We start from the raw sequence: 22,745 nt of genomic DNA, 5'->3' as shown, positions 1-22,745 counted from the left end.
AGTTACTAGCAGGAAGAGCTTCAAGCTAAAAGATGCTGGTGTTTTGGCCCCCATCCCCTTCTGCCCCGCCCACAAGTGAAATGCGGCTCCCGAGAGCTTTGCCACAACTGAATCCATCCCTTGGGCTGCAAGAGGTTTCCCACCCCTGCCCTCCAGGCTCCAGCTAGCTCTCTGCTCCAAAAACAGCCTACAGCGCTACTTTACACACACTTGTCTCCCCCTTCAGCTAGAGGGGCGTCACATTCCCAAACAGTGATGGCTCTCCCAATTCAGAATATTCCTGCATGGTCTCTGAATGGAAAACTACAGGTTAAACTAAAGGTTCTGTATGCTAGCTGGGGAATGCTGGGAGTTTATCTATTTATTAGTAATACTTGGATAGTGCTTTATAAATCTCTATATACACCGATGGCACTATATAAATAAGGGCGCAATCCTATGTGTGTTTAGGCAGAAACAAGTCCTACAATTCCCAGCATCCCCCAGCCAGCATATAGAACCTTTTTTATGGCTGGCTGGGGCATGCTGGGAGTTTATTTATTTATTAGTAATACTTGGATAGTGCTTTATAAATCTGATTTATATACACTGATGGCACTATATCAGTAAGGGCGCCATCCTATGCATCTTTAGGCAGAAAAAGTCCTATAATTCCCAGCATGCCCCAGCCAGCCATGGCTGGCTGGGGCATGCTGGGATTTATAGGCCTTTTTCCTGTTTAATCATACATAGGATTGTGCCCTAAGCCATAGAAATGGAAACAGTTACTGATGCACAAGAGGATTTATTATCTCTCATTATTCTGCATTCTCCACATGGGTCACCCACAGCGCATGCGCGTTGCTCCACAACAACGCCAAAAAGTCGCTGACTCATCGGCGCATGCGCCCTCCTCCAGAGGGGGGGGGTAAACATAGAGTTAGAAAAGGTGAAGACTGACTCACCACCAGCGAAGGGGCGATATTCATGCACCCGCCTCCCCAACGCAGAAAGAGCGGGCCGCTCTATCCTTCGACCGTGTGAGTCTCTATGGCGCCACGGCCTATTTCTTCTGTAGCATCACCGGCGCGCTGCTAGGGAGATGGAAACGGATACACCGATCTCCCGGCGGAGGGAATAAAAATATCGAATTATCTCCCTCTACGCTTTGCCTCAGAAGGCGCAGGAGCGAACCACTTCCGCCCCAAACCGGAAGTGAGGGCAAGGACCCCGAGAGCGTCTACGGCCAGCCTTCAAAATAATATTTCCTAAAAGCATTTGTCGGCGCCCCTCACGTTCACCCCGACGTGTCGTGCAGTTGCCTCAGAGCCTATTTCTGTGGAGAAATACGTCGCTGTTTCGGGGGGGGGGGCGGCGGCGTGCGCGCTGACGTCACTTCCGCCTCGACCCGGAAGCACTACCCCTGGACTTTCGCTTCCTCGTCTCAGCAACTCGGACGCTTGACTGGAGCCCGGAGCTGAGGAGGGGAGTGGAAGTCGCCAAGATGGCGGCGGCGGGCGGCGGCAACAACAGCGGCGGGACGTCCCCGACCGCGGCGGCGGAGCGGGAGCCCGGCTGGGAGGTGGCGGTGCGGCCGCTGCTCTCCGCCTCTTACACGGCCTTCGAGATGCGCGAGCTGCCGCAGCTGTTGGCCTCGGTCATTGAGAGGTAAGGGGGGGCAGGGAGTGAGTGGGCGGGGCCGGGCGGGGGCGGGGCCTCATCCTCCCCTGACCCCTCCCCCTCGGGGTGGGGAAGGGGGCGTTTAGGGTTGTGGGGAGGGGGCTGCGAGGGAATCGTGCGCTCGGGTGGGATGATAACGGAGTGGTGTTTGAGGACGAAATGGCCGTTTCATAGCAGCCCAGCTGTTTTAGTTGCTTGCTTTAGGCGTTTTTGTATTATTTAGTTACGTCCCTGAGGTGTATGTTATTTGCTTGTTTTTAGGTGGTAGTATTACTGCTATTATTAGTATTACTGCTATTATTACGACCCTTCCTATCGTTATGCTTTTTATGCCGCCCTTCCGTCATATTTCCTGAGATGGCTTTATGCAGCGAAGCTTGCGATGAAGGATGCGGCGCTGTGGTCCCCGTGCTCAGGGGTTGGGCAGAGGGTAGTTCTCCAGGTGCTTTGGACTCTAGCTCCCAGAAGCCCCTGCCAGCATGGCCAGTGGTCAGGAATGCTGGGAATTGTAGTCCAGAACATCTGGCGGATACCAGGTCGGGGAGGGCTCCTCTAAATCACAGGTGGGTAAAAGGTAGAAGTTCTGAAATATTGGCCTTCAACTCCCAGAAGCCCCTGCCAAGCATGGCCAGTGGTCAGGAATGCTGGGAATTGTAGTCCAAAACATCCGGAGGGCATTAGATCAGGGAAGGCTGGTCTATGGTGTGGTCATAATGGTCACTCCTAGCCTCCGGCACAGTCGTATGTGTGTTTGTTTAGACAGAATTTTTTTTACAACCCCCAGCGTGCCCTAGCCAGTCGTGCTGGCTGGGGCATGCTGGGAGTTGTAGGACTTTTTTCTGTCTCAACACACATACCGTTTTACATTCTTTCTATAAAATCAAAGGTGGATCAAAGTGGGAGGGAGGGGCCTGCTATGGTTCACAGTCTACCTGAGATCCTCTCTGGGACTGAACCTGGGTTCGTTCTTACCCAAAGCACTGTAGTCTACCATTGCTCCTCTTTTTACATATTTCTCACCGTGTTAGATAACAGCTTTTGGTCTTGCCACTTTCACACATATTTTTGAGCTGATGTATAAATGGCTGTCCTTCACTTGTGCTTGCTTTTGATGCTGCTGCTGATTTCTGCCAGAAGGGCTTTCAACTGTGTTTAAACTTTCGTAATAAATTATTTTAGAGATTATCTTTTTTACCTAGTTCATCAGAATTGCGAACAGTTTTTAAAACCAGATTCTCTTAAATACAGTAAGACAATAGCAAAACAACATTGAAAACAATAGCAGGAATTCGCTGAACCCTTGGCATGTGCTTTCATGGCTGAACAGATACTCTGCCAAAATACCCTTCTTCCCTCTCCTTTCTCCTCATGTCAGGTTGTTTATGTGCCTCTGTTGTGTGTAACCCCTGCTTTGAATCCTCCATTCTGCAAAGTTGCACAAACTTTATCCGGCTGTGCAGCGCATTTGCTTGTTTTTCTGTAAAGTATGATAAATGCTCACACTTTCAAAGCGCTGGTGAATGTGGCAAGGCGTGAACAAAGCAAACAGTACGAGCCTTGTAGGGCCAGCGGAGAGGAAAAAGCAGTGCGCAACAGCTAGTGCAGAAGGGTGCTTTAGGCCCGTGAGCTGTTTCTTTCAAAGGCATGGCTCCTGTGCACCTTGGGTGATTTTACACATCTCTCTCAAGCTGTTTGTGACCATCTGCTAGATGTTTTGGACTACAATTCCCATAATCCTTATCATTGGCCATGTGGGCTGGGCTAATTGGAGTTGTAGTCAAAAACAAATAGAGGGCACCAAATTGCCAACCCCTGTATTAACCTGACTGGATTCTGCAGTAGTTGTTCCTCAAAATTGTAGGGAAAACAAGTTGGGTGAGTTTAATCCATCAGTTTCATAACATATTAGAGTTTTTTAAAAAAGCTTTAAGAGCTTTGTTGATTGGTTTTTGATAGCGGCCTTCTAGTAAGAGGCTCAAAAAACATTTATTATTAAGTTCTTCACCGAAGGCTTTTGAATAAATTTAGCAGTCACTGGATAAGAGGAAAGGTCCTCTAATGGATTGATTAAAGAACAGGAAACAGAATAGCAATAAATAGATGCTTCTCTCAATGAAGCGGTGTAAGAATTAGGATCTCTCAAGACATTGGTATTGGGACCAGTGCTTTTTAACTCGTTCATAAATGATCTGGAATTAGGGGTGAACTGGGAAGTGTCCAGGTTTGCTGATGACACCAAATTATTTAGGGGGGTTAAAACAGAGACAGAGAAGAGGTCCAAAAGAATCTTTCTAAACTGGAAGTGAGTGGGCAATAAAATGGCAGATGGGGGCAAGAAATCTTAACTTTTTATATACACTGATGGAATCTAAGCTGGCAGTGATTGACCAGGAAAGAGATACTGGGGACATTGTGGATAGTGCAATAAATGTGTCAACCCAGTGTCTGGCAACTGTGAAAATAGCAACTACCATGACTGGGATCATTAAGAATGTGACTGAAAATAAAGATGCTAATTCATAATAGCCTTTTATAAATCTATGTGATGATTACACGTGGGATACTGTGTATAGTTCTAGTTGCCGCATCTCTAAAACGACATCGTCGAGCTTGCAAAGATGCAGAAAAGGGGAACCAAAGTTAGGGGGCTGGAGCAAAGAAGGTTACAGCATTTGGGACTCTGTAGTTTAGAAAAAGGGCGAGGCAGAACAGGAACGACAGAAGTGTATAAAAATCATTCCTGGCACTGAGAACATGGATAGGGAGAAGTTTTTCTCCCTCTGTTTTAATATTAGAACCCAAAGGGATCATCCCATGAAAGATTCAGGACAGATAAAAGGAAGGACTTCTTCACACAGTGCATCATTAGGCGATGGAAATTGCTAGGATAAGATGTGATGGCTACCAACCTGGACAATTTTAAAAGGGGATTTAGACAGAGTCATGGAAGATAAAGCTATCAATGGCTACTAGTCATGATGGTTGTATATTACCTTCACAATCAGAAGCAGCATGCCTCTGAGTGTCAGTTGCTGGGGAACATGAGCAGGAGGTGCTCTTGTCCTGCTTGTGGGCTTCCCATAGGCATCTGGGTGGCCACTGTGAGAAACAGGTTGCTGGACCACATCGGCCTTTGGCCTGATCCAGCACAACTCTCCTTATGTTTTTATTTTATTTTATGTGATAGACTTCAGTGCTGCGAATACAGCATTTCTGTGTGGTTTCGTACTCCCACCTCTGTATGTTTTCAGTGGCATTTTGGGCCTATCATAATAGACAGTTTTGCCTGGTGTGTCTGGTCAAAATGGATTTGAGGTAGGTAAGAGCACCCTCCGGCTCACGATCCCAGCCACTGGCATTCTGAGGTCCTGGATTGTGTAAATTGTGCCATGGATTGAAAGCATTGTTTTAGATAGTACCACTCCTGATCTTAGGAAGCGGGGGAAAGGTCCTGTGCATCATCAGGAATTTCCAGGAGATGGGGGACAGGAGGATTTGTTTGGGGGAAAATTGCAATGCGCCTGATTTTATTTCCCTTGGGTTAACTCAGTGAATGGATTTTGCTCAGGTCAAATGGTTAGTTATCCTTGGGCTGTTCTGTTTTCCCCTCCTGCATCATTTGGTTTGGGTTAGTCATTTTTGGCCCTGTAAGCAACTTTTCTGCAGTTAGTCCCCCTCCACACTCGGCTTATGGTCTGATGGCCTAGGTTGGCCTGTGAAAGACTAGGCAGATGGGCACTCTTGCCTCGCAGAAGGAAACTGGCCAAGCTCCATAGCTCTGGGAGGTGAAGGGTCACTTTGTATGCTTGCAGTGGCTTCCGTGAGCGCACATAGGACCCCTTCCTTGGGCTTACCAGGTGTGTAGGGGGTGCAATCATGTTGAGAAAGTGGCTGTACGTAGCGGAACTTCTGTATAGATGTTGTAAATGATGGCCATGATTTCTGTAGGAGGTGAAGGTGCCTTGAAATACCATCTCAGCTCAGTTTTAGTCCCTCCCCATTTAGACTGAGTAGGAACAACACCAGGGCTGGCGTCAAGGGTCGGCATGGTCCGGCAGCTGCCAAGGGCCCACACCTTACCAGGGATTCACTGACAAGAGACTCCTAGGATTGTTCTTCCTCCTCTTCCCCATTGTAACCTGCTTGTTCATCTGCCTCTTGCTCCAGCCCAGACAATGGTGGCGGTGAGAAGGAGATGTCACTGCCTACCTGCTCGCTGGCTCTGTGCCTGCCGAGCAAGCAAGCAGTAGCAATGCTGAGAAAGAGGATGAAGAGCAAGAGCAGCTGGTGGCAATGGTGGTGAGAAGGTGGACTCTCTGAGGGAGGGGCCCATTCAGGGTCTCTTGCCCAAGCACCCTGCAGAACCTGGAGCCAGCACTGAGCACCACCAGCATGACAACAGAGAAGCATGTAGAGCATAACAAAGGCAATCTCAAATCTTTTTTTTCTTGGTCATAGCTCTGAATGCCACATAAGGACAAGGTGTGACAGTTTCAGTCCTTCCAGGCTCTAGAGTGGGAGAGAAAAAGGAAAGCACCCGCAGCACTTCAGACCTCTTTTCCCAAACTGGAAATTGATTAGCAGCTAAAAATTCTACCACGCCATCGATCAAAATGTTTGATGCCCTGTGGAAAGAGTGTCTGTAAGAGTTTTGATCGTCGGCTGATGATGGTTTAGTGGGATGTGAATCTGCTTTAAACATCAAGTCCGTTTTAAAAAATCAGAACAACCTTTCTCTCTTGGAAGACCTTGGGTTTGTTTGTAAAGTTTCACAGGCCCCCACATCACTGCCAGAAGCCTGTCCTTCAGACAGTCATGGGGAGAAAGTGACTGAGTGAACAGAGGGCCATGATTTGCAAAAGGAGATGGTATTTTAAAGCGTCTTCACCACCAACAGAAAGCATGGCCGCCATTTAAACCACTCTGAGGTCAGGAATCTGCTTTGATTACCAAAACTGAACAAGGCTCACAGTACTTCCACACAAACATCAACTCCTGGTTGTCTCAAGCTTTCTTCCTTTCAGTAGCATAGTGTAGGCAAAGGGGGAGATATGTTTTGTTGCTGCTACTGTTAAACAATTGAGAATCCTTGCTGACTTACTCCACATCTCCCAGAGATCTGCTAGTACATGCAGATCTACCTTCTGCCCAGCCCTGCTACGTTTGATCAAAGTGCAGTACTGTCACCGAGAGCATAGAAACAACTGATTCTGTATGTCTCCTGCCTCTTTTACTCTCTGCAGTGAGTCTGAAATCTTGCACCACGACAAGCAATACGAACCTTTCTACTCGTCTTTTGTTGCACTCGCAACACACTACATCACCTCGGTATGCGGACTGGGTGAGTGTTCAGCACCAGATTGGCGATTTAGCGCAGGCCGTCATCCTTCTAGTTATTACTGACAGCAGTACCTTTTCCAAGTGATACTGTCATTGGCTTGCAATCTATAAGGCAGCCTTCCCCAACCAAATAACCCTCTCGATATGCTTATTTATTAGAAGTGTTTTTATCCCACTCATTAGTGCCAAAAAAAAAAAAAAAGTTCCTGGTGTAGCTTTCATACAATCGGTAAAACCAAGATAGCCCCTTCCCGCAGGTTTACAATCTAAAAAGACATGACACAAAAGGAAAATTGGTAGGTAGGGAAGGGGGGGGAGCAAACTCAGCCACCAGTTCTTAAGTTGAATGGTCATGCTGGCTGAGGATAATGGGAGTGGTAGTCCCGTACACCTGGAGGGCGCCAACTTGTGAAAGGCTGCTATAAGGCAACTATTAGAAGAAGAGGTTTATGAACTAGAAATGATTTATAATTAGAGTTTATTGAGGTTTATGAACCGGAAATGGACTTCCAAGGAGAAGGGAGAATGGCAAAAAAAAAAATTATATTCTTTTAAACTGTTGTATATTTTATATCTTAATATTTTAATATGTGCCTGGGAGGACTATTGGGCAACTCAGGGGGTGGGGGAGGTGCCACCATAACTGTGGTCACTGGCAGGGGGAGGTATGGCGTTGGGGGATTAACAGGCCAGCTGAGGAGAAGAGGGGCTAGACACCTTACAGCTGTCCCCTCTTCTGGTTCTTCCCCCAACCTGATGGTTCCTGGTAGCCTTACCAGTCTGCCTTCGGGTCTGGTGGTGCTGCTGCTGAATGCCAGGTCGGCCCAAAATAAGACCTCCCTCATCCATGATTTGATTGTGGATGAGGGGGCTGACCTGGCATGTATTACTGAGACCTGGGTGGGGGAACTGGGAGGGGTCACTCTCTCCCAGCTGTGCCCTCCTGGGTACTCGGTGCAGCACCAACACCGACTTGAGGGTTGGGGAGGGGGGGTTGCCGTGGTCTATAGGAATTCAATCTCCCTCTCCAGGCTTCCTGCTCATTCGAGTGCAGATCTTGAGTGTCTGTACCTTGTGTTGGGTACCCGGGACAGATTAGGGATTCTGTTGGTGTACCGCCCACCCCGCTGCCCATCGGACTCCCTGCCTGAGCTGACGGAGGTGGTCTTGGACTTGGTGTTGAGGACCCCCAGGATGATGGTCCTGGGGGATCTCAACTTCCATGCTGAGGCCGCTGTATCCGGGGCGGCTCAGGACTTCATGGCCGCCATGACAACCATGGGGCTGTCCCAACATGTCATCGGCCCAACGCATATAAAAGGACACACGCTTGATCTGGTTTTCTCGACTGGGCAGGAGGATGGTGATCTGAAAGTGGAGGAATTAACATCTGTCCCTTTGTCATGGTCAGATCACTTCCTGCTGAGGTTTAGACTTCTGGCGGTCTTTCCCCTCTGCAAGGGTGGGGGACCTATTAAAATGGTCCGCCCCTGGAGATTAATGGATTCCGTTGGATTCCAGAGGGCTCTGGGGGATTTTCCTGCTGGTATGGCTGGTGCTCCTGTCGAAGCCCAGGTCGCTCTGTGGAATGCAGATATGACTCGGGCGGTTGACACGATCGCACCCAAGCGCCCTCTCCCTCTGAGCAGAGCCCGGCCAGCTCCTTGGTATACACCTGAGCTGAGGGCAATGAAGCAAGAGGGGAGACGGCTAGAACGCAGGTGGAGGAAAACTTGTGCCGAGTCTGACCAAACACAGGTAAGAGCCCACTATCGAGCCTACACTGTGGCGGTGAGGGTGGCAAAGGGGCAGTTCTTTTCCACCAGCATTGCATCTTCTCAGTGTCGTCCGGCAGAGCTTTTCCGAGTGGTTCGCGGCCTGTTACATTCTGGGCCAGGGAGAGAGATGGTGGAACCCTCGGTAGCACGCTGTGACGAGTATGCACGGCACTTTGAGGATAAAGTCGCTCAGATTCGTCATGAATTGGACACCACCATTAATGCAGTTCCATTGGTAGAGGCGTTCAGAGCACCGTCTGGTCCAGTTTTATTGGATGAGTTTCAGTTACTGAGGCCTGAGGATGCGGACAAGGTGCTTGGCCAAGTCCGATCGACCACCTGTGTGCTTGACCCTTGCCCTTCATGGTTTATTAAATCAAACAAGGAGGGGTTGTCCAGCTGGGTCCAGGAGGTTGTAAATTCCTCCTTGAGAGAGGGAGTGGTGCCTGCTGCTTTAAAAGAGGCAGTAATTAGACCACTCCTGAAAAAGCCTAACCTGGACCCAGAGGATGTTAACAATTATAGGCCAGTGGCCAACATCCCCTTCCTGGGTAAGGTGCTTGAGCGGGTGGTTGTAGGACAGCTCCAGGCACTCTTGAATGAAACGGATTATCTAGATCCATTTCAATCGGGCTTCAGGCCTGGTTTTGGAACGGAAACTGCCTTGATCGCCCTGTGGGATGACCTCTGCCGGGAGAGGGACAGGGGGAGTGCGACCCTGTTGATTCTCCTGTACCTCTCAGCGGCTTTCGATACCATCGACCATGGTATCCTTCTGGATAAGTTGTCTGGGTTGGGAGTTGGAGGCACTGCACTACAGTGGTTCCGCTCCTACTTGGATGGCCGATTCCAGAAGGTGGTGCTGGGGGATTACTGCTCTGTGCCATGGCAATTGTGCCATGGGGTTCCACAGGGCTCTATTTTATCCCCCATGCTGTTTAACATCTACATGAAACCGCTGGGGGAGGTTATCCGGAGGTGTGGGCTGAGGTGCCATCAATATGCGGATGGCACCCAGCTCTACCTCTCTTTCTCATCAAAACCAGGTGAGGCAGTGGCTGTTCTGAACCAGTGCCTGGGCACGGTAATGGACTGGATGAGGGCTAATAAACTGAAACTCAATCCAGACAAGACGGAGGTACTGTTAGTGGGTGGTTCGTCTGCCCGGCTAGGTGATATTCAACCTGTTCTGGAGGGGGTTGCACTCCCCCTAAAGGATCAGGTTCGTAGTTTGGGGGTGCTCTTGGATCCAGAACAGTCACTTGAGGCACAGGTGAACTCAGTGGCACGGAGCACTTTTTATCAGCTTAGGCTGGTATACCAACTACGCCCTTATCTGGACAGAGATAGCCTAGCTACAGTTATCCATGCTCTGATAACTTCTCGTCTGGATTACTGCAATGCGTTATACGTGGGGCTGCCTTTGAAAACGGTCCGGAAACTTCAGCTGGTCCAAAATAGGGCAGCAAGATTGTTAACAGGGACTGCCCTGCGAGCTCATATTACGCCAGTACTTTTCCAGCTGCACTGGCTGCCAGTCCATTTCCGGGCCCGATTCAAAGTGCTGGTGTTAACATTCAAAGCCCTTAACGGCTTGGGGCCAGGTTACCTGAAGGATCGCCTCCTCCCATATGTGCCTGCCTGGACCTTAAGATCATCCTCAGCGGCCCTTCTCCATGAGCCCCTGCCAAAGGAAGTGAGGCGGGTGGCTACTAGGAGGAGGGCTTTTTCTGTTGTGGCACCCCAGCTCTGGAATGAGCTCCCTAGTGAGGTTCGCCTGGCGCCTACATTGTACTCCTTTCGGCGCCAGGTGAAGACCTTTTTATTTTCCCAGGCATTTTAGCTTTCTAAATTTTTATCTTTGCTGTTTTAAATCTGTATTTTAAACTCCTGTACTGCTGCTAGGTTTTATTGTGGTTGTATTGTTATATTGTGGTTTTAATGTTCTATATATTTTAAATTGTTTTATTGTGTGTTGTTTGGTTTTAGTTTTTGTGAACCCCCCAGAGAGCTTCGGCTATTGGGCGGTATAGAAATGAAATAATTAATAAATAAATAAATAAAAAGAAAAGTTTATGCAAAGTCTTTTTACAAAGGACTAGAGATAGGGCAAGGTGAATTTCAAAGGAAAAGGAGTTTGAAAGTGTAGGAGGGGGTGAGAGCTAATGCAGCGCGATGAAGACAGGGAGGAGGTGAGATGTGCTAGACTCAAGTGCATTTTTCTTCTGAGCATCGTTTTGAATGATGTGTCCCCTTTGGCTCCTAGTACCTAGAAATCAGCTGCAGTCTGTGGCAGCTGCCTGCAAAGTCCTGATTGAATTCTCCCTGCTACGACTTGAAAACCCAGATGAGGCTTGTGCCGTTTCACAGGTGAGAATGGAGGCACCTTTCACTTCCCATCTGTATGGCCATAACTGCTTCTTGTGTGGAAGTTTTTTTAAACATTTCTGTACCAACCAATAGCAGAAGCTGTCTGGCTGGTTCACGTTTTCTAATTCTCCCCTCCCTCTCTAGTTTCAATTCTCCCCTCTAAGGTGCTTCTCTCCCCCCCCCCCCCGGTTTCTCCTTTGAGGAGATAGGACGCTGGGAAAGAGGAGGTTCTCAAGGCACCTGCAGCATTTTGCCACCAAATAACCTAAAGTGGTGTCCATCCACGTCCTCCTCCCTAGCAAGTTAGATTTGTGCTTGACTTGGCGGTCTCATTTGTGACCATGCTCACCTGTGGGTTTTGCAACAACAATTATATGCCAGTAAAACCTTTAGGCCACCTTACTGGGTATTTGGCTGGATGTAATGCGCCTTTGTTTATATTTCTTAAGTTAATTGGCTGGCTTAGAATATTTTAACCCTTTGGACTTTTAATATAATACTATTTTTATTCTAGCTCTAAGGGCCATGCTGGCTGGGGAGTGCTGGGAGTTGTAGGACTTTTCTCTGTCTCAACAGGCATAGGATTGCTCCCTAAGCTACTTAACAGGTGTTCTCCTTCCTGCTGCTCTACCATGTGTTTAGGAAATCCTAGCTCTACAATGGAGCAGACGATGTGCATGCAGAAGGTTCTACGTTCAAGCCCAGGCATCTCCAGTTAAATAAAATGATCATGGGTAGCAAAGCTGGGAAGTATCTTTTTCCGAGACCCCGGAAAGCCTCTGTCAGTTAGAATAGCCAGAAATGAGTTAGATGGATGAATGGTCTTTCTCACTAGAAATTTTCATAGTGTGCAGTATGGCCTTGATGATGCTGTAGCATTGTCCGCTCCTGCCGATGCGCTATATCAAACTGGGCCTAGTAAATGTCATGCCACTTACATTTACATACCTGCCATTTATATATACCTGTCCAGACCCTAAGATCGTCTTCAGAGGCGCTCCTCCAGGTGCCCCTGCCAAACGAAGTGAGGCTGCTAAAGAGAGGGCCTTTCAGTGGTGGCACCTTCATTATGGAATGACCACCCATGAGACACTCAAACCGTTAGAGTGCGTCTGGTGCCAGGGAAGCCCTTTTTGTTTTCCCAGGTTTTCTAGTCATTCCGTTTTAAAAAATAAAGTACATTTTAGTTTTTTCACTGCGTCTGGTTTTTACTTTTGTTTTATATTGTAGCTTTTAAACTTTAAAAAAGTTTGAGATTATCTTTTATCATGCTGTCGTGTTTTACGGTTTTAACTTTTGCTAGCCCCCCAGAGAACTTTGGTGGCTGAGTGGTACAGAAATGTATTAAATAAATTAAAATGAATACATTGACTGCTGGTGCAAAGGTTTTCACATTTCCTTTGCTCGCCGTTGACCTGTCCTCTGTAGAAGCACCTCATCCTGCTGATCAAGGGCCTTTGCACTGGCTGCAGCCGCCTGGACAGGACCGAAATCATCACGTTCACAGCGATGATGAAATCAGCCAAACTGCCCCAGACAGTGAAGACCCTCTCTGACGGTGAGCTTGTCGCCTGTCCATGGCCTCGCTTGCAGGTGCTTCCCCACTGTGGCCAGCCGAGAGGCTGTGCTTCCTCCAGTCCTCCTGCAAGAGCTGATGGCATCCTTCTGCCCTTCTTTTGCAGTGGAGGGCCAGAAGGAGCTGGCTTCTCCAGTCAGCCCCGAACTGCGGCAGAAGGAAGTGCAAATGAACTTCCTCAACCAGCTGACGTCCGTCTTCAATCCGAGAGTGGTGACGTCCCCAGTTGTGCCACAGACCCCGGTATGTAAGTGAGCACTGAGGCGGACGGCGTCCAGTGAAAGGAACGGGGGGAGGCCGTAGCTCAGTGGTAAAGCGCCGGCTTTGTGTGCGGAAGGTCCCTGGCATCCCCAGGTGGGAAGGACCTCAGCCTGGAGTCCTGGAGAGCTGACAGAGCAAGGATATAGCTTGATGGACCAGTGGTCTGCCTCTCCGTGAAGCAGTTTCATTGCTCAGGGGAGGGACCATAGCTCCATGGCAAAGCCCCTAGGTTCAACCCCCAGCAACCCCAGCTATGGCTGATGGAGACTCCTGTCTCTATGGCACCTGCTTTCCAGCGTCTTAGTGTAGAAAATACTGAGCTAGGTGAACAAATGGTCTGGCTGTGGTATGTGGCAGCATTGTATAGTCCTGGAAAGTGGCTGGTAGGAGAGCATGGCTCCAAGGATCTCTGGTTCTTGCTTCACCAGCTCTAAATGTCGTGCTGACCTGACCTACTTCATCCAAGGGCCCTTTTAGCTAGTTGGTTATAGGCTGGGCTCTTCTAAATGTTCTACGGTGCCTAGAAGATTTTAAGTGCTTTAGAAGTAATAAATGTTCTGTATTAATTTTATCCACACAGCTTTGGAAGCCGGTGGCTGGGTCTTGCCCCGTGAAAGCTGGTTGCCAGGTCCTGTCAGAAGCAGAACTTAGAGCAGGGCTTTGTGCAGACATGATCAGGCCTGCTTCTCTATGGCTACCCATTAAGCTCTGCTGGATCAATTCAGGGGCTTGCAATCTGGGGACTCAGTTGACAGGGTTGCAAAATCTTTCCCTTGCTCCATAAGGCACTCCAGGCAGCGCGTGGAGTAGATTTTGCAGGTTCAAACCTCTCCTTCGCTGTAGGGGTCCTTAAGCAAATCACTCTGCCCCTGCCCCCTCCCCAGCTGCAAGATGGGGATGAGATGATGATGACGATGATGGTTGAGGGTTGTTGTACAGCCGGCTTTGAGTATTTAGGGAAAAGTGCTGTACAAGTGGGAAATGGAGCTATGCTTAGTTTTACATAACTCCGGTTTCCGTTTCTAGGGAGAAGGCGAAAGTGATGACCAGACATCTGCAGACCAAGCCTCTGCAGCCAAGACCAAGAGCATATTCATTGCCCAGAATGTGGCCAGCTTGCAGGAACTTGGTAGGGGGGCATGTTTAAACCTGGGACCACAACTGCTTGTTTTTGAGGGAGTGATCTTAAAAAAAAAACCCACGACGTAGCAGTAAGCAGCTGGCTCATTGCTATAGCTGACTTTTCACCATAGAACATTTTTTATTTGTATAATATTTTCATATGGAGAGGCTGTAGGTGCTCGATTCCAGTTGCGGGGGCAAGAGCAGGTGAAGGCTGTTCCCTCCAAGTCCTGCTTGTGGGCTTCCTAGTGGGGTATCTGGCTGACCACAGTTGGAAACAGGATGCTGGATTAGCAGGACTGTTGGTGTGATCCAGCAGGGCTGCTCCCTTGTCACTTACGCTTCCTGCCTTCCTTTTAACAGGTGGCTCCGAAAAGCTGCTGCGAGTCTGCCTGAATCTCCCATACTTCCTGCGCTACATTAACCGCTTCCAGGATGCCGTGTCGGCCAATTCCTTCTTCATTATGCCGGCCACGGTTGCTGATGCCACTGCAGTCCGCAATGGGTGAGAGGGAGCTCCCCTTTCTCTCTGTTCCTGCCTTGCTCAGCTTGTATTGGGCATTACTAGAAAGCCCTCGCTGGTGCCACTGTTTGCTTTTGGGGTTTTCGATGTCAGGAAGTGAATTATTCCTCAGTTGTGGCACTTGTGCTGACCTTGTGCGTTTCCAACCATTTTTGCAGGTTCCATTCACTGGTGATTGACGTGACCATGGCATTGGACACCCTCTCCCTCCCTGTCTTGGAGCCTCTCACACCCACGCGGCTGCAGGACGTCACTGTTCTGGCGCTCAGCTGTCTCTATGCAGGTGAATGCTTGCCTGACAGTAACATAACAAAATAGATAGGTTAGCTCTTGCAGACCTGGTTTTCATGTAACAACAGCCCACACTGTACGTTGTTGAATTGTGGGTTGTCGTTACATATGAACCTGAAACTTTGGGTTATCTATGGCTTGTTAACCACAAACAATCCAAGAAGAGAACACATTGTTTGTTTTTGGGTTCTGAGCTCTGGGTTGTTTAAACCATGAGTTATGTGTGAACCCAGAACTGTGGGTTGTTTATGGGTTGCTTTGTCAGTCTACAGAGGTGGTGGGCAAGAGTGGTCAAAAGAACCAGCTGCTCTACATGCCAGTACTACAGTGCCACAAAGGCATCTGGGATACAGGGAAGGAGCGAGTGAAGGGGGTGGGAACCAAACAACCCAGGAATTGATCAAAGAGCCACTGGTTTGCTCCATCTTCTGGCAGCCAAATCATGGGTGATGATTGCATGCGAACCAGGCCTCATTGTCACTTGGATCTTGGAGGGAAAGGTTGGGCTCCTCTTTCCTGTCGCAGCAGTCACATGGTAGGAGAGGAGCCTGCCATGCCCCCTTATTGTGGGATGTGAAGTTGTGTCTGGCATTGCCTGGTTAGGCCCTGGCTGATGCTGAGATCCTCTCTCTCCTCAGGAGTGAGCGTGGCAACCTGCATGGCCATTCTGCACGTGGGCACCACCCAGCAAGTCCGCACTGGGTCCACGAGCTCCAAAGAGGAAGACTACGAAAATGACGCAGCCACCATCGTGCAGAAATGTGTAAGTGGGCTGCTTGTGGCAGGCCTCTTTTTTGTGGTGTCCAGAAAGGAAGCTCCCTCGCTAAATTTGCTGGCCAAAAATTGCTGTGGGGTGTGTTTTATTTGCAAATATAACAAAAAAAAGAGAAAGGAGTGGGGAAGGAGACAGAGAAAAGAACACAACATAAAACGTATGCATTGACAATGATCAGCCACAACTCCATTAAGTAAAAGAAAAAGAAGATTTGAAACTTTTACGTCTGTTTGTTTGGCTGCTGTTTATTACGTTCTGCAACACTCTTCCTTCATCTGTCCACAGCTTGAAATCTACGACATGATAGGCCTGGCCATCAGCAGCTCACGCCGTGCAGGTGGGGAGGTAAGAGTGATTCCCCCTGTTAAGAATTCTGAAACATAAGAACACAAGAAGAGCCCTGCCGGATGAGGCCAAAGGCCTCTCTAGTCCAGCATTCTGTTCCCACAGCGGCCACCCAGATCCCCCGGTGGGAAGCCACAAGCAGGAGAGAAGCGCAGCAACACCCTCCTGCTTGTGCTCTCCAGCAACTGGTATTGAGGTGCAATAAATAAATAAGAGTCATACTGCCTCTGATACTCAAGGTAATAAATAGCCATTGGAACTAGTAACCATGTATGGCCTTATTCTCCGTGAATCGGTCTGAGCCCCATTCAAAGCCATCCAAGTTGGTGGCCATCAGTGGCTGTTTTCCCACAACATGACAAGCCAGAGCACGAGTTGAATTGTGAGTTGTTGAACCACGGGTTGTTGCTGAATTGTGGGTTGTTGTCTTGTGTGAAGCCAGCCATGCCAACAAACCATGGTTTAACCATGAACGACCCGTGAAGAAGTTTGTTTTTGGGTTTGTTGCTGGGCTGTGAACTGTGGTTTGGTCATGGTTAACAAACCATGGTTTGTTAGCTCAGAACAACACAACAACCCACTAATTGAATGACAGCCTATGATTCAACAACAAGCCGCACTCAACCTGTATTCTGGCTTGTTGTGTTGTGTAAACCAGGTCAGTGGCTGTGTAGAATTCAGCTATGTAAACATCGCCATATGGAAATCTGGAATGAAATACTGCGTGTGTCTCTTCTGGAACTGTAGCACTATCAGAACTTCCAGCTCCTTGGTGCCTGGTGCCTGCTGAGCAGCCTGTTCCTTGTCTTGAACCTCAGCCCCGCAGCCCTGGCTGATAAGGGGAAGGAGAAAGACCCCCTGGCCGCGCTTCGGGTGCGGGATACAATTGCGCGATCCAAAGAGGGAGTGGGGTCCCCCAAGCTTGGACCTGGAAAAGGGTAAGTTTGGCGTCCTCCCCCTTTTGCCTTTGGTCTGGTCTAGGGAGTCCTTAAGAAGTTTCACGTGGGAGGAGGCAATTCCAAGGGCGTCCCGGCCATGGCCACTTACGGCTTTAAGGATCAAATCAAACCCTTTGGACTGGAGACTGAGAACAAACTGGTAACCAGTGCAGTTGAATGATTGGAGCGATATTTCCCCCTGTCGTTATAACGGAGCTAGTGTGGTGTAGTGGTTAGAGCATTGGAATGGGACTCGGGAGATCTGGGTTCTAGTCCCCACATGGCCACGAAGCTCACCGGGGGACTTTGGGCCAGTCACTGACTCTCAGCCTCACCTACCTCTCATGGTTGTTGTGAGGATAAAGTGGAGAGGAGGACCATGTAAGCCACTTTGGGTCCCTTGCAAGAGGGAAAAAAGGCAGGATATAAATGTAATAAATAAAAAATAACCTTATACTGGGGATGTAGAAACTCTGGCCCAGGGACCAAGTGTGACCCTCCTGGGGTTCTAGTCTGGCTGCCTGGGGTTCCTGAGAAGGCCAAGCCTCTTTCCTCTGACCACTGATTATCTGTGGTCTCCTGGCTTTTGTGCTGTTTTTTCCCCTTTCTGAAAGGTTGAGTTGCCCCCCCAAGGCTTCATTACTGGCAGGAAGAGCTTTAAGCAAAAATGGGCTGGTATTTTTGGCCCCACCCCTTTTGCCTCTGGCCCCGCCCACCCCTGGAATGCAGCCCCCTTTTCCAAATGGAAGCCAGCCTTCGGGCTGAAAGAGGTTGTGCACCCCTGCCCTATATGGTAGGGACAGTACTATTATCTTTGCCCTGTAGACAAGGGGTTCGAGGCTGAGGGAATTATGACTTGTCTAAATGGGTTCGTGGCAGAGGTGAGATTCAAACTCTGATTTGTAGCTTGATTGCTTAGCCACCATGCCAGCTCTCTCATTTTTTTTTTTTTTTTCTGAATAACATTCAAAATCTGGGAGGTTAGCTTTTGAATTACACAGGTATCCTTCTTTGAGAGTGATGGCTTTCATTGGTTTTCTCTTAAGATAAGGCATGATATTTTACACAAGTAAACCATGGTTTAATGTAAAACATGTCAATGGAACTGTCTGGGTTTTGAACTCTATAGTTTTCTCTCTCTGCCTCTCTTTAGGCATCAGGGTTTTGGTGTATTATCCGTGGTGTTGGCAAATCATGCCATTAAGCTACTAACCTCCCTCTTTCAAGACCTGCAAGTAGAGGCACTTCACAAGGTGAGTGAGGGAAACTAAGTGGGCTCCCTGAATCTTTGGTAGTTCTACTCTTTAGAAGAAGAAGGATGCAATCCTATGCATGATTTGGCAGGAAAAAAGTCCTACAGCTCCCAGCATCCCCCAGCCAGCATGCCTAATCATGCACAGGATCACACCCTAAATAATGCTTTCACCTCATCTTCCAGGGGTGGGAGACTGACGGCCCCCCGGCTGTGCTGAATGTCATGGCCCAGAACACGTCGATCCAGCGGATCCAGCGGCTGATTGAGTCGGTGCCCCTCACGAACCTGCTGCTGACCTTGTTGTCCACGTCTTACAGAAAGGTGGGTGGTGGGTGATGTGCTGCACTGGCTGCCGGCTTAGGTGGTTTTACAATGCGGATCAGACGACTTCGTGGAGGAGGTTAGGGCTTAAAAACAGCGACCAGGCATGGCAGTTCGTGGGACCCTGATGTTCCATGAGCCTTTCCTACAGTGGCTTAGCACCCAGTGACTTTCTAGGGGCTGTACGTAATGAAGTGGAGAAATGGGCCCTTTGTCATTGAGACAGTGTATGCCTATGGGCTACAGAGACCCCGTATCTTCACTTCGAGAACCCAGATTCCGGAATCCAGCCTTCTCCCAACCTGGTGCCCTCCAGTTGTGCTGGACTACAGTCCCCATGGTCCCCAGCCAGTTGGCTGGGGGATTTGGGGGATTGTAGTTCAACACATCTGAAGGGCACAAGGTTGGGGAAGGCTGCTACAACCTGAGTAAAAGTATTGAAATTCTGCAGCACATGCAAGTTTTGGAACTTGCTTTATTTATCCACGGTTTTGCTCGCCAAAGAGTTCTGCAAGCTGGTTCTCCTTGGCATCTGAGATTTTGGCCTTAAGTGTTCAAGCTTGCCTTCACAACATTGAGGCCTAGAAACTTGATTTTTTGTTTTTGTTTTTAAGTCTTCAACCGTGCCTTCAAAAGATTTGGGGGAGGATCTCACTTGCTCTGTCCCCCCTTCAGGCTTGCGTATTGCAGCGACAACGGAAGGGTTCGATGAGCAGCGACGTGAGCGCCTCCACAGACTCCAACACTTACTACGAGGATGATTTCAGCAGCACCGAAGACAGCAGTCAGGGTGGGTGTTTGGAGGGAGGCCGGTTCGCTCTGAAGCCTTAGCATGACCATCCAGGGGCCACAGAGAAATGTAGATTCTGGAAGGGGGCGTTGAATTGCATGTCTCTCCATTCTTCAGTAACCCTTTTAAAACAACTCTTGCTCCCTTTTCAGATGATGACAGCGAGCCCATCCTCGGGCAGTGGTTCGAGGAGACCATCTCCCCGAGTAAAGAGAAGGTGGCTCCTCCCCCGCCGCCCCCTCCCCCGCCCCTGGAGAGCTCCCCCCGGGTGAAAAGCCCCAACAAGCAAGCTGCGGGAGAAAACGGGAACATCCTGGCCAGCCGCAAAGACCCGGAATTGGTGTGCAGCGCGAACCTCTTAGTCCTTCTGGTTTTGTTTAATCGAGGTGCCCTTGCTCTAATTGATAGAGCAACATCTCATGAGCGTGGCATACGCAAGCAGAACACAAAGATTGCCCCGTTTCTCCCCTACTTGTTGCCCTCCAATGCTCCAGACGTGGTCGAACCTCAGGCCAAACAATGGTTTGCACTAACCAGTTCAGAAACAGAACCATGGTTTGAGCTTCCAAATATGCAACAGTAAAGCCATAGTTTGCAGAGGCCCGTCTGCCCTTGTTCATGTCAGCATTTGGTGTCATAAGTTTACACTTTTCCCTGTGGCGCCGTAAAGCGTGTCTCTGGGGTGTGTGGGGGAGACAGACTATATAGATTACCCGCTTAAATAGCTGTTGAGCAGTGAGGTTTTTGGAAACAGATTGGACTATGCAAAATGGATGGCAAACTTGGGGCCATTGATTTCGAGCACAAAATAGGATTTTTTTAATTCAGTTCTCTGAGGAATCACAACTGATGATACCTCTCTCCGTTGCCTTCTAGTTTTTGCATTGCTGATGCATATATCTTCCCTCTGTCCTGACTTCTAGTTCTTGAGCCTGGCATCCAATATCCTAAACTTTGTGACTTCCTCCATGCTGGACTCGAGGAATAATTTCATCCGCAACTACCTGAGTGTTTCTCTGACGGAGCAGCACATGGCCACGCTGGCCAGCATCATCAAAGAAGTGGACAAGGACGGACTCAAAGGTCAGGGAACAAGCCCCCCCCCCTTCTAATGTTGTGCAGCAGCTAGAATGCTGGATGTGGGTTTAAGAGGCCCGGTTTGAAATCCCCTTGTGACTATGAACCTCACTGGTAGCCTTTGGGCAGAGGCCGTAGCTCAGGGGGCTGAGTGCGCGCCTTGAACGCAGAAGGTCCCAGGATCAGTCCCTGGCATCACCTGCTTGGAAGGATCTGTAAGGTAGCAGAGATGAGTAATATGTCCTGGCCTGAGCCCCTGGACAGCTGCTGTTGGTGAAGAGCAGATAAAATTGAGCTAGACGGAGCAATGATCTGACTCAGTACAAGGCAGCTTGGAATATTTCTAGAATCCATCTCTAGCTCTCTCCGAGCCTGGCAAACATCACAAGGCTTTTGTGAGGCTAACCTTCTGAGGGCAGTGCTACATGTCAGTAGCAGACACGCGGCTGCCCCTGAAAACAGCAGCCCCATATCTCCCTTGCTGGAGGAGCGGGGACATGGGGCTGCCATTCTCAGTGGCATCTTCTGTCCGAAGAACCTTGGAAGCGGGACAGGTGCAAAAATAAATAAAATGGCCTCCTTCGGTGCTGCCTCAACCAAGAGGTTATGTTTAGCTGTGGTGTGGGTTTTGTTTTTGTTTGTTTTGCTGAGTGGTGAGATCTTGGGATGATGGGCTTCTTCTGCGCTGTGTCGTAGGTACCTCAGAGGAGGAGGAATTTGCAGCTGCACTGTATCACTTCAACCACTCCTTGGTGACCTCTGACCTGCAGTCCCCTACCTTGCAAGTGAGTCTCTGTATGGCTATTAAATAATGTTGATGATGATGAGCCAGAGCCTGACCGACTAGGAAGTCAGCGCCTGACCTACTAGAACCTGGGGAATGTGAAGTCCAGTCCTAATACCAGTAGCAAGTTTCTCTCTTAGCTCTGTCACAAACTTTACCCAAAGGCAGTACTACGTTAACATTTTCAAACGTTAGGCCTCTGACAAAGCTAGGAATCTGTGTTCGTGAACACTAGACTAATTATATTCAACTTTAGCGAGAGAGCATAAAAAGTTCTTGTTCTGTGTTTTGCTTTATTTAAGTTATGGAGATCAGCCTTCCCCAGCCTGGTGCCCTCCAGATTTTTGGACTTCATCAGCCCCAGCCAGCAAGGCCAGTGGTTAGGAATGCTGGGAGTTGTAGTCCCAAAACATCTGGCACGCCCCAGTTGGGGAAGGGTGATGTGGACGAATACACAGGTGAATATAAAGTCAGTGTCATATCTAGAATTGCTATAGTAATAGAGAGCTGTCTCCAGCCTGGTGACTTGGAGATGCTGGCTGGGGGATGATGGGAGTTATAGTCCAACACCTGGAGAAGGCTAGTATAGAGGCTTGCATTGGATGTGTTTCTGCTCCTCCTTAGCTTTAAGCTGAGGAAGAGTGGCAAAACTCCCGCTTCCGTATCTGTGGCCCCTTTAGTCTTGGATACTGAGGGATGCTAATCTGAAATGTGCACCTGTATCCTGCCTTAGAGGGGAGGAAACCTTCCAGTTGTACAGCTAGGCTGCCTTGGCCAGGAAAAGAGTTTAGTTAGAGAGGGACAAAAGTGTTTCAAACAAACAAACCCCAATTGCAGCTCTTGCAAACGATGTGTCCACTTAACCAGAGTTGTTTTTGAATCTTTCTCCGGTAACCACCTAAATGCGTGCCTCTTCTTTTCTCTTTTGCCAGAGCACCCTCCTGCAGCAGCTGGGGGTGGCCCCATTCTCAGAAGGGCCGTGGCCCCTTTACATCCACCCCCAGAGCTTGTCTGTGCTCTCCCGGCTTCTCCTCATCTGGCAGCACAAAGCCAGCTCCCAGGGAGACCCCGACGTGCCAGAGTGCCTTAAAGTTTGGGAGAGGTGAGAAGAGGCGAGGAGAGGGATGGTGTTCTCTTTGAAAGGGGGAGGGCTGGTCTGAGGCGTGGCTTCTTCCCTTTTTAGCTTAGGCCCGTGCCTTTAGGAAAGGTTTTGGCATCTGGGCTGCCCAGAAAATTATTTATTTATTTCTTATATTTATATCCCCCTTTCTTCCATCGTGGAACTCAGGGTGGCTACATGTAGTTCCCAGGTGGTCTCCCCTCCAAGCACTTGCCAGACCCAGACCTGCTTAGCTTCGGCAAAGTGGCTTCCTTATGTGCCTCTAGACCAGGCCATGGGACCAGAATAGAGAGATCTGGGCCCCTTCTTAAGCTTTCAGCTCAGCGTGTCTGTGTGTTTTCTGTGTCCTGAAATCCCTAATTCAGGGGTGGGGAACCTCTTTTGGCCGAAGGGCCAAATTCAGTTTCAGAGAAGGTCTCA

The 22,745-nt window shown here is 49.1% G+C and overlaps 1 protein-coding gene across 12 annotated transcripts in view; it reads left to right on the top strand.

The window, feature by feature from the left end:
- The first annotated feature begins 1,384 nt into the window (after positions 1–1,384).
- UBR4 (ubiquitin protein ligase E3 component n-recognin 4) overlaps positions 1,385–22,745 on the top strand; it is a 129,447-nt gene continuing 108,086 nt past the window's right edge. For 11 of the 12 annotated variants that reach the window (XM_084821752.1, XM_084821751.1, XM_084821750.1 and 8 more), the window contains exons 1-18: positions 1,386–1,647; positions 6,903–7,000; positions 11,044–11,147; positions 12,576–12,705; positions 12,830–12,966; positions 14,011–14,113; positions 14,470–14,611; positions 14,788–14,912; positions 15,559–15,683; positions 15,981–16,040; positions 16,788–16,978; positions 18,132–18,231; positions 18,417–18,554; positions 19,230–19,344; positions 19,497–19,684; positions 20,268–20,427; positions 21,118–21,206; positions 22,138–22,307. In XM_084821752.1, the coding sequence (XP_084677878.1) occupies positions 1,484–1,647; positions 6,903–7,000; positions 11,044–11,147; positions 12,576–12,705; positions 12,830–12,966; positions 14,011–14,113; positions 14,470–14,611; positions 14,788–14,912; positions 15,559–15,683; positions 15,981–16,040; positions 16,788–16,978; positions 18,132–18,231; positions 18,417–18,554; positions 19,230–19,344; positions 19,497–19,684; positions 20,268–20,427; positions 21,118–21,206; positions 22,138–22,307 (2,339 nt within the window). In that variant the 5' untranslated portion in view covers positions 1,386–1,483. Of the gene's footprint in view, positions 1,648–6,902; positions 7,001–11,043; positions 11,148–12,575; positions 12,706–12,829; positions 12,967–14,010; positions 14,114–14,469; positions 14,612–14,787; positions 14,913–15,558; positions 15,684–15,980; positions 16,041–16,787; positions 16,979–18,131; positions 18,232–18,416; positions 18,555–19,229; positions 19,345–19,496; positions 19,685–20,267; positions 20,428–21,117; positions 21,207–22,137; positions 22,308–22,745 lie in introns of all 12 variants that reach the window. The other variant, XM_084821753.1, reaches the window with a different exon arrangement.

Source organism: Heloderma suspectum, chromosome 15 (genome assembly GCF_057233095.1).
Source record: "Heloderma suspectum isolate Gila_16-S chromosome 15, 16-S_ref, whole genome shotgun sequence".
Taxonomy (NCBI): domain Eukaryota; kingdom Metazoa; phylum Chordata; class Lepidosauria; order Squamata; family Helodermatidae; genus Heloderma; species Heloderma suspectum.
This window is presented reverse-complemented; position numbering and strand designations above follow the sequence as displayed.